This window comes from Trypanosoma equiperdum, assembly GCF_001457755.1.
Source record: "Trypanosoma equiperdum strain OVI genome assembly, contig: ctg_1600, whole genome shotgun sequence".
NCBI lineage: Eukaryota > Euglenozoa > Kinetoplastea > Trypanosomatida > Trypanosomatidae > Trypanosoma > Trypanosoma equiperdum.
The window spans coordinates 128-11,633 of NW_027123617.1; the positions used below are offsets into that span (position 1 = coordinate 128).

Here is an 11,506-nt window from a genome sequence, read left to right on the forward strand (position 1 = left end):
AACTAAAGACATATTTTCTTGTCATTTCAACTCGTCTTGTGTTCCAACGTTCCAATCATTACACACCAAATGCCACAAAACTGAAAGAAGAAATGAAAGAGGGAAAAAAGATGGGGGAAAAAAAAGGAAGAAGAAGGACAAGAAAAAAAAAACAAAAAAGAGGGAACCACTCAATGCGATATGGCTTTCTGAAGGGCGGAAATCCAATAATCGTATGAATCCTCTGCAAGGTCCTTAAACCAATACGCCTTTCCTGTTTGATTCTTAAGAGCGAAAACATATTTCTCCTGAGCGGTTGCCGCGTCTACGGGACAGACGGATGTGAGGGTTTCAAGATTCACCGTTTCAACGCCACCAGTTTCTACATCTCGCATTGAAACACCGCCAGCGTTTAGTGAAAGCTCGCAATCCTTCCAACCACGATCCGCGGTGTGACGTTGCAACATCCCACGATGAGGCGTTACACTACTCCCCCGATACTCCGGGAGACCAGGTCTCAACACCTCATCAATGTTTCGTGCAATCTCGCTGAAGGTTCTTGGTGGAATTTTTTTGTGCGTCTCCACACTTCGTCGCAGTGAGTCTAAGCCACGGCGAATGAAAGGCTGTTGGAAGAGCTGTCGCAGTGACGGCCGTTTAGCTGGATCGAGAGAAAGCAACTGATCACACACTCGACGCAGTTCATCCGAGTACATATTTGGAAGCGGGGCGCGGCGGGCATGGACAATATTGTTGATGAGCTCATCCATATTACGTCCACCAAAAGGTCGCTTCAACATCATCACTTCATACAACACCACACCAAGAGCCCACATTTCACTCTTTTTGCTGTACGGTGCGCGGCGCCAGAGTTCGGGGCTCAAATAATATGGCGTCCCACAGAAAGTAGTGCCAACAGGATTTGACAGCGAGTCCTCGTATTGACGACTGAAGCCAAAGTCACCCAACTTCACAAGGCCCATTGTGGTAAGCAGTACGTTGGCAGACTTAAGGTCGCGGTGCATCATGTTATTGCCGTGGATGTGATCCAATGCAAGACATAGTTGCAGAAATATGTATAACACTTCATGCTCCTTGAAGTGCCGTCCTGCGTGCTGCCGCACCTTGATTTGCCTGCAGAGGTCGCCACCGTCGGCATACTCCGCGATGATGAGCAGCATCCCACCGCGGTTGAATGAGGCATGGTGGCGTATAATATTTGCGTTGTTGCAGCGTGAAAGGCATTTAACCTCATTTATAACAAAACCGCGATCCTTCGCGCTCATATTGTTTGTATCCATCACCTTTGCTGCAAAGATCGACCCTGTCGCCGTTTCCTCCACCCGCCACACGCTTCCAAAACTTCCTTGACCCAACAGCTTTTTTTTGACATACCTGCAACCGGTGCGAGAGCCAAGGATGCCTTCAAGAGGATCTTCAATTTCAGAGTCATCGTCCACAGGCGGCACGGGTAGTCCATTATCCCCGTTTGTTGCACGTTTGTGCGCGGTCATGTGTTATTCACCTTCTTGTGTGTGTGGTTCCTGATCAAATAATCCTCTTCCTATTGTACCTTTTAACGAAACGAAGCAAAATGAAAAGAAAAAAATAATGCCTCTCTGCCCCCTTATATGTTTGCGGTTGTACCACCCACTTTAGCGTCTCGGCTATATGTTTAAAATAGATCTTTTCCTCAAAAACCAAAACAAAAAAGAGGAGGATCCGTTCCTTGTGCCTTTGTTTGTTTGTTTGATTCTTTTTTTTTTTGTTGTTGTTGTTCTCCCTCTTTTCCCCTGGGAGACTGTGGGAAAGTCACATGTAGCGAAGAAAGAAAAGGTAGAGAGAAAACAGAAGAGAAGTATTGCAGCCCACTCAGCCACACTGATGATCCATGGTGGTGATCGGAGATAAAGTATAATAACAACAAAATGTTGCGGACCCGCATACGGGTTCCCCCCTGCATGCAACGTCCGCACATGCAAAAAATAAGAGAACAAATGAATTTGGACCTACACGTACGCATACATGTGTGTGATGGCAAGACTGTGGAAAGACAGCATCTTTTTAAAAAAAAAAACAACAAGAAGAGAACAAAAAAGAGCATGAAAAACAACAAGAGAACAAAATATTATTACCTTTCCCCTTTATCTCTTTTACTTTAATTTTGATAAACAGTTCTCTTTTCTTCAGTCGTCTTGAAAATGATTCATTCCCCGATTCTTATGTTTGGCACGGGGAAAGCGGAATGGAGCGAAACAAAAATGGAACCACAAAATCAATTTCCTTTTTTGCTTCTTTTGGTGGCGATAGAGAGGTAGAATATGGGTAGAGTTCCACTAATATCACACACGTTCACTTAGCTGTCACTTATACTCCCATTATACGCCCTGCAACAATCATTAAGGCGCAAACAAACAAACAAAAAAAAAGAATTCCCATTCACTTATATTGTGGAAGCCCCGTTATGTGCCGCATACGGCCCCTTCAATCAGTTATTTGTAATTCTCATTCCTTGCCTCCAGTGGCGCCGCATCCCACGCCATGTTACTTCGCGGTTGTACGTTCCAGCGCCTGCATGGCCGCACGCCGCATCCTTTCGTCTTTGAAAAGCTCCTCAAAACACCCTTCCAACCCTTCACCTGCTTCGTTTTGTTCTCCATGTAAGGGCACATGACGCCGGAGCGCTTCCAGTATTTCTGCGGATGCTGAAGTGGGTGACACAATGTTGTGTGTGGAAACGTTGAGCTCGCTTTCATACTCTATCAGCCACTGCAACTGCAGGGCATCATCACTTCCCCACAAAACTCCTGGGTGCTTTTGTGCGAAGGCTTGCTCGAGGTACCGTACACCGTCCGCGAGGTCACCTGCCATCCGACGCTCCACCAGCGTCGCCGCAAGTGACAATTCCTTCAGTTTCCTCTGGAGCTTTTCGTAGAAGCGACGTCGACTGTCCTTCCAGGGAATGACCCCACGCACGACGCCAGTCGCTTCCATGCGGACATGTGTGTCATGAAGGTCCGCAAATCGAAGCGCCACGTCGTTGTAACGCGGTAGCAGCCGATTCTCTTCCGCATGGCGGTGGTCAGGGCTTAATGACCTCAACCGCGGTTCGTTTCGTCGGATCAGCTCCCGTACGTCAGCCTCACGGAACTTGATCTCTGCAATACCTGCAGCTTCGAGTACCCCGCCACGGGCACTACCATCACAGTACATCTCCACTGCACCACAGTGGTTGATGGATGGATCGACAACAACCCAAGCTCCACCGCGTAGCTCACCGCGCGGTGGGATGTAAATAAATACCGGGCAGTTGTACACGCGGAGGTTGTCAACGATGGAGGCGCCAAACTTTAGCACCTCTTCAAACATGTCCCGCATGCCACCTGAAAAACCTCGCCAGTTCGCGAAGATGAAACATGGCAGCCGCTCCCGGTGGAAGTCGTCCAGCGCGTCCGCCGTCTTTCGTGCTGAATCCGGGAACCAAACCTGCCCTGCCTGTGCGACAAAGGCCTCTGACGACGTTGGGTCCGCGGGGTCTGCTGGTTTGCATTTGCGCGTTGGCCGCGTTTCGACGAGAACAATACCGCATGGAATACCACCAAGTGTTGCTCGGCCCGTAACAACGGTCTTGGCCCAACCTTCCAGTGACTCAACCCAGGAATCGCGATCGAACAGCCCCAATTTGTCACCCACACCTCGGACCAACCCCCGTGGGTCGTAAGACTCCACACCACTGGGTTCATAAGTCACGTCTCGGTCAATAGGATCTGGCTGTCGCAGCGCAAGGATACGTGGAGAACAACGCAGTGGATGTACGACGGGTGGGACATAATCGAGCCAGCGCAGGAGTGTCTCAGCTGCCAGGCGGTTGTTCTTCGCATACCAGTGTGTTACACCGTTAGGAACCATCACTTGCCGCCCGCCAAGTTGACTGTTGTCACTGTACACCTCCTTTCCGAGAAGTCTGTTGAGTGCAGCCGCGCCTGTCAATATGAGGGGGGCATCACCGGTCTGAATAACTCGACGTCCGATACGGTTGAGGTACGCGCCAATTCCAACACTTCTGCCGGTCACAATGCTGATCGTCGGTACATTGCTGTAGTTCTTTGACATGTGGCCAGCAATGAGCCCCGACCCACGAAGGTTTTCGACACCCAAGTACTCCTCTGTCCCACCAACGACACCACGTATGACATACCTCACTTCGCCCCCCTCGTCACCTTCCACTTGTCGTGGTTCCAACTTCTCCACCGCAAGCCGCACGCCACGGCTCACCAGTTCATCGTAATCAGATTGCACGAGGTATAAATACTCCGCTTCCTCCGCATCGTTAAAGGCAACACGGAACCTTTTCTTCACCTCGGCGCTTAGGCCGATACGCGCACCACTGTTTGCACTAATATACACAAACGGGATGCGCAACTGCCGGGCTAAAACAGAGGCCGCGGAGAAGACATCGTCCTCTGGCACAGCAAAGGAACCCGACTGAAAAGTAATGTCATTGGCAACCATCACAAACCGACGGCTTCCCGCAATGTTAGATTCACTGTCATAATATGAAGGCGGGTTTATGTCAACCAACCACACGATGACTCCACATGGAACGTGACCCTGTGGTTTTTCTTCAAGAAGGGTCTTCTTGTCCGCTGGATCGAGATAGAGTTCTGTGGCCTTAAGAACAGAAGGGGGAATACGCGAGAGCGGAAATCTGCGGCCACGTGCATGCTGCTTCCATTCTTCACGCAAAGCATACTGAAGAAGTTCTGGCCAATCGTGCACGTACACCGTGTGGATCATCCAGGCTTGTAGCCGTTTAAGCTGCTTTGCATTCAACAATGGGTACGGTTGTAATGGAATGCACTCTTCACCGTCATCAATCGCGTCTCCTTCATCACTCCGTGAAGGAAGCAGGCTCCGCAGCGCTTCTAGTTTTGCCAGGGCACGAGTTAAAGTACCCCCGACGGCGCCGGCAGGGCCCCCTGAAGGGGGCTCTACCTTTTGCGCGTCAGCTGCCTGTTCCTGCACGCTGTCAGACGACGTGTAAAGAGAGTTCATGAGAATGTCCTCAGAGTTCTGCGCTCGACGTAGGCATGGCTTTCCACCCTCATTCCACTCGTGGTAGATGCGCATAGCCGCGCTGGCCCCCGAAGAAGATGACACGATGACACGGAACGGAACGTATCCACTGGAAACTGGAAGAAGGAAGGACAGCTCCACTTCGGCCACACCAAGATGCATCGTCCGCCACTTGTACGATTTTCCCACCTGCGACAACACCTTTCTCAAGCTGCTCAGGTCAAAAGTTAGTTCAACCATTTTTATGAAAAGATGATTGTGCTTCGGGTACTTGATGGTGCTGTCACTACGTATGACATCAAGTGCATCGAGGCATATGTCAAACATATGCCCTGCGTCAATTTCATTCATCACTGTCCATGGTGCAACACCCAAGTCGCGGGGAGTCACGCATGCGCGCGCAAAGATGCGGTGCTCAAGAAATGAAACACTTTTCTTTTTGGGTGTGGCGTGGAACACGTGAATCTCCTTGAAGGGTGTCGGGTACATAACCACATCATAGTTTTCAAGACGTTGCAGCTCTAACCGGCGTGCGGAGAGCGGTGCCACGTTTCGGATCAGTGTGTCCTCGCGCCAGTCATGGGCACTACGATAAGTGAATGTACGGGGGCCACGGTCAACACCATGCACAATAAATGTGACGCGCTCCAGCTTCACATGCTGCCTGAGTGCTTCCGCATTGTCCCTCAGCGCACCCTCGCACAAACGCGCGACCTCCTCTTCCGTAAATTGCCCGCACACCGAAACAAAGACTGTGCACACAGAAGGGCACCGAGACGTCTGCTGCAAGTTTAAGTTGAGCGTCTCCGCCCACGTTTTCTGAAGCACCTTCACGTCGGGAAGCATCAGAACAACACCGGCACCCTGGTTCTCAGCACTACCGGCCGTTGCATCCGGAGCGTGGCAGTGAAGTACACCAGCCAGCAGCGGGTCATGCTCTTCGAGTGGTTCATATTCATAATAGCAATACCAGCATCCATCCCTCGTACAGACGTCAAGGTTCGTGATCCGACTCTGACCAAAGTACTCACGCTGCACATGGAACTCGAGGCACAACTGTATAAGGTGTGGCACCTGCCGGTCAAACATAGTAGCGCAAAGCAAATCAGTACCATAGCTTCCCTGGATGAGGTCCATCATGGAACCCTCCTCTAGTTCCCTTGTGAAGGCGATCTTGCGCTCCACGAAGGAAGGAAGACTGCACTGTCGGAGTAAGTAACGAGCTTGCATCTGAAGTGTCCCATCGCCAGTGGAGCGCAAATTTACCAGGGTGGAAAGTGAGGGCATGAGAGACTTTAACAGTACCATATTGTTCTCCAAGGTATTCAGCACGGCCTTAATGACACCGTGGTGAGAGGGCTGATTATGAGCAAAGTCAATCTCAAATACCTTCCGCGTATCTCCTGTAGTTTCACGCACTTGATGAATAGCTTCCTGCCGGTTGCACCTCACAAATGAGCGCTCGACCTCCACATACTCGGAAATGAGCGTCTCCAAAACGACGCGGAGTTTATAGTTCGGCGTTGCGTGGTCAGAACCGACAACCCTCTCCGAAATAAATGGTAAGTTAAGCGCAGTGAGCGACACTGAGGAAAGGCTGAGCGCTCCAAGGTCTGAGAAAGCCGACTTAAGCCGTCGGTCCAGTGGGATACCGCTAAAGTGATACCCACGTAACATATTCCACAACGCCTCTGCTCCACGCCGCGCTCGGGCTAAGCTGTCGAGGCGCTCCATCTGGTCTTCCTTATCTGCAGCATCAAGCAGTTCTGGCGGCCACGGCTCTGTCGCTTCCCTCGGTCGTGCAACCTTACTTGGGTCGTCCGGGGTTATTTCCGCAACCAGCGTACCCAAGGCAATGGTGCTACCAGGGGCTACTTTGTGGTGCAGCGCACCCACTGTTGACGCCCTCAGTGGCAAAATCATCTTCATCACTTCCACCTCTGCCACAATAGTTCCTTCTTCCACATGACCCCCATCACACACAAGGTACCGAACAAACCGACCGGGAACCGCAGCAAACAACTTAGTCGGATCAATGTCACCTGTGAATGTTGTTTCCTTTCCACCAATAGAAATGCGCAGACTTGATGGTTCTTTCTCTGCGTACGCAATTGCTGTTTTTCCTCCCACACGGAGCTGCAGCGCACCAGACTTCAACTTACGAAACGGAACAGAGATCACACTGCCGTTAAGAGAAATAGATATCTCGGTTGGGCTTGTTAGACCCATGGTGACGTTAAAGTTTGTGGATCTATTGACGTACGACTCCGATTCGTAGTTGCTCAAGAATTCAGTTGTGGGAACGTGCCCCGCACTGAGAAATGAAACGTACCTGCCGTGGTTTTCATCTCGCTTCGATAGCATCCGCAGTGTGCACGCTGCAGTAAGAGCGATGTATACATCTTGCTGGTTATGCTGCGCACTCTGCAGAATTCGCGCGGATATAAGGCGGTCTAGCCAATCCGTACTGACGTCACAGTTGCAAAATTCGGGCCTCTCAAGAAGCCCCAAGACGTATGACACGGACGTATGTATTTCACCACGAATAACAAGGTTACGCAGGGCCATCACCATCCCACGTCGCGCTTCCTCACGCGTTTCCGCAGAAGAAAAAATGTGTCCAAATTGTGAATCTGCAAACTGGTGTATCTCCCCACCCGCACCAACGGAAAAATAACCCCAGCATTCCTTGCTGTTTTTGAAAGCAATCTCTTCCACACGGCCCGACGTTGGACGGAAGCCTTCATCTGTGTCCTCTGCCGTAACGCGTACGGCGATGGTGTGACCTTTCGCCGCAAGACAGCGGCGCCGGGTGAAATCTATCGGCGAGGTATCGTACGGTTGCTCTCCGAAGAAAGTTCGTACCTCCGGGATTCTGTGAAGCGGAACTCCCATGCCAACACACAGCAGCGCAGCCGGAAGGTTCACACCAGACACAAGCTCTGAAACGGGGTGTTCAACCTGTATACGCGGGTTGAGCTCCAAGAAGAAAAACTTCTGCGTGGATTTGTCGTACATGTACTCCACCGTACCAAGACCGCGGTATTTTACAGCCTTGGCGAGACGCACGGCTGCTGCCTCCATGTCGTTGATAATTGAGGCATCCACACCAAACACAGGCCCCTCCTCAATGATCTTTTGGTGTCGTCGCTGCACCGAGCAGTCACGTGTGTGCACGGCAATACAGTCGCCGTAGTCATCTGCCAGCAACTGAACTTCGAGATGCCGCACGTTCTCTAACATACGCATGACGAAAATATGGCAGCCCTTTACCTCTTCTGCGACGGCAAAAAACATGTCCCGCATATCCTCCTTGCGGAGACAGCGGCGAATACCTTTGCCACCACCGCCCTCCGAGGCTTTAATCATGACAGGGAAACCAAGGCGGCCACACAGTTCTTCACATTCCTCTGCAGTACTTATATACGCTTTTTCATACACCAACGGATCCACTTCAAACACACCCGGTGGTAATAGGATCTCATCACCACTCCAGGGCACTGTTGGCACGCCGTTCGACTGCGCCACAATGGTCGACGCAATTTTGTCGCCCAAAGCAAACATCGCTTTTGCAGAGGGGCCGAGAAATATAACCCTCTCACCAGTTTTCACACATTCGCGGGGCAACGCCGGATTCTCCGAGGCATGACCCCAGCCCGGGTAGATGGCATTGCAGGAGTTCTGTACGGCTGTCTGCATAATGATGTCAACGTTGGCGTAGTTGTTTCTGTTGGGGCCTCCAGGGACTGCAACGTGTCTGTCTGAGAGAGAAATAAACTCTGCATTGGCGTGAAGGTCCTCCGGCGTCGCCATCACAGTAAACTCCACCGCCTCTGTATTGCCAGTGTGCACGTATAACCAGGAGCGAACAGAGTCGATTCCCTTTACTGCAGCCAATCCGTTGTTAGCGATAAGCAATCTCTCAATTGGCCTCTTCCCACCAAGGAACCTGCAAAGTTCCTTCATACCATGCAGCTGTGGGCGCATGGTCGTTACCGGACTACTGAGAGACATTTACTATATTTAAGGTCCTAATTAATTAAATGACTACCCCTTCCCTACAAAGTACACTGTCTCGGCGTGGCACCCTCCTGTGTGTGAAATCCACTTTGCGAGCTCGGACTCCCGACAGTTTGTCTACGTTAAGGGTCACCGAGTATGTGAGACTTTGCGCTCTCCCAAGTCAGTGCGATTTGAAGTGGCAGCACGGAACTAACACAGATACATTGGCGTGTTTGGTTGCGCGCGCGTTCCCGACGATATTAAGAGAGGTGCGGAAATAATGGCGAGCACGTAGAGAGAAGAAAGCAAGGGATAAGCACCGAGAAAACACTGGTGAACACCTTCGCACGTACATTGCGTGGCCCAAGTAGGTGCCAGTTGGGTTAATTTTCTTAACGAAGCGGTCTCAGCCCGCAGCGTGCTACTACTTGTTAAAGCGGTTGGGAAAGCCCGAAACGGTTTCCCCAAAGATATGCAGACGGACCGTCACCCCCTACGTCATCAGGTGTTTACACGTTCATTCAACGGCAGTTGCAGATGGTGACTCAGATCGAGACCGTTTTGAGGGAGGTTCACTCGATGGGTCACCTTCTTCATTATCATTTTCTTGATCACAACGGTCATTTGACTGAAACCCATTTCTGCTCGTATTTTGCTGTGCAGTAGCTGTGCTATGAGTCTCGGGTGGAGACTGGTCGGCAAACGCTCCAAAAACCACCGGTGGCGTCTGTTGGCTCATCTGCGGAATATCAACACCAAACTCAGCCATCAACGACTCAAACTCGGTGTCCTTACCACCCCAAAGACCACGGTCCAGCGTACTCGCCACACTTGAGGTATCGGCGTCGACAGAAGCGGCTTCTTCGGGTGTCTCCAGCAGTGAGTGCTCCAAACGGGCTGCAAGAGCAGGGCAGCGCTGCCTCATGCGCTTGCCGTATGTTTGCCACAATCGGTTTCCAGTGTCTTGACAGATACTCTTGCTGTTCGCGTAAGTGTCAGAAACCTCCTCACTTACATTAGTAATGGGAAAACTTCCATCTTCGCCGGATCCCAACAAATGCACGAAAGGATTATTGGCCCCTCCGTGAAATGGTGGGTGGCGCAGCATGTCCCCCTTTTCAGAACGTATTGCTCGGCACACGCATTCAATAATGTGGGCAAGCGATGAACTGAGAACGCTGTTACTTCTAGGACTGCACGCTAAATAGCGAACCATGATTGCGTCAAGCAGCGCTCCACCATCGTCGAGCAACAGCAACGAAACGATCCACTGTTTGCCACACTGCAACAGCGAAGCAATAAACGACGCAACAGACGCCTGCACGTTGGCGGCCGAACGGACGGAAGACTGTAGTGCGACATTCAGACGTTGCAGGAGACCGCACCGCTGTAGCACGGTGGCAAGTGAGCGGCTGAGGGGGCCATCAACGGCACCAACAAGTGCTGTCAACACTCGCAGTATGTGAAGGATGCGTGCCTCCAGTTGCGAACCTCGTGCCACATGGTCTATTGAGTGTAAGGCGTCCATGAGCCAATCCGTAAGCAATAGTAGCGGCGCCCGACGTTTCCCATCTTCTCCCCCTAACCAAAATCGTATGATGTCGCACTTGGACGATGTGCTCATCGTCACGTTAACCGCCGATTGCGGATACGCACAAGTGACGCAAGAAACCACAACGTCCACCGCCGCCTGCAACTCAGCATTATTACAGCTTACCACAACACATTGCAGCAACAACTCAAGTAAGCAGCCTTCAGGCTCAGAGCGACTTTCTTCGATGAGCGCGGCACGACCTGGAGGGTAGAATATGAGGCAGTTGCTAATGATATCACACACCATCGACAGCGCCATTCCTGGTGATATGTCAGCTGGTATTGGTCTCTGTTGCTGCCTTTCTTCCCATGTCGTTGTACCGTACAAGGCCACCGCCTCAGAAACAACGAAACGAAGAAAGGGCATGAGCGAGGAAGTGACTATAGACTCGAATATGGAAAATTTGTATTCCATAGGCATTGCAGCCATTCGCACTGTCCTGCACATGTCATGCAGAAAGGCGACAACTTCAAAGGCAAGTTTAACGTCGTCATAAGCACGCCCAAAAGCTTCCGGTAGAAAGCGGCGCGACCTACAAATGTCGTCCACCAGCTGGCCCTTGTTAGTCATTATGTAATTGTTGAGCAGAGAAGAAGGGCTGGCGTCCGCCTCATCAAGGGAGACTGGAAGCATGTCTTTCAGGCAACTACACGCATGCAGTTCGTGAATCTTCAACACAGTGCTCTCTGGAAGCATAAGCGGATTACGAAATGTCGCACGCCGTTGGGCAATGTCAACGAAACCCGATTGACTATCACACCTTCCAATAGCAAACTGCACAACATGGAGAACCCTGTCAATAACCTCCCTGTCAATAAATTGTGAGATAATTTTCCCGTCTGTACAGAACGGTTG

General features: G+C 51.1%; 2 protein-coding genes across 2 annotated transcripts; both read right to left on the reverse strand.

Moving 5' to 3' along the window:
• Positions 1-170: 170 nt before the first annotated feature.
• TEOVI_000495600 (Repressor of differentiation kinase 2) lies at positions 171-1,493 on the reverse strand (the record flags this gene model as incomplete). The annotated part of the gene is made up of 1 exon (XM_067222288.1): positions 171-1,493. One exon carries the CDS (start codon positions 1,491-1,493, stop codon positions 171-173), a length of 1,323 nt encoding a protein of 440 aa, XP_067078389.1.
• A 1,030-nt stretch (positions 1,494-2,523) lies between these two features.
• TEOVI_000495700 (acetyl-CoA carboxylase) lies at positions 2,524-9,069 on the reverse strand (the record flags this gene model as incomplete). The annotated part of the gene is made up of 1 exon (XM_067222289.1): positions 2,524-9,069. The coding sequence occupies one exon, from the start codon at positions 9,067-9,069 to the stop codon at positions 2,524-2,526; it is 6,546 nt and encodes a 2,181-aa protein (XP_067078390.1).
• Positions 9,070-11,506: the final 2,437 nt, after the last annotated feature.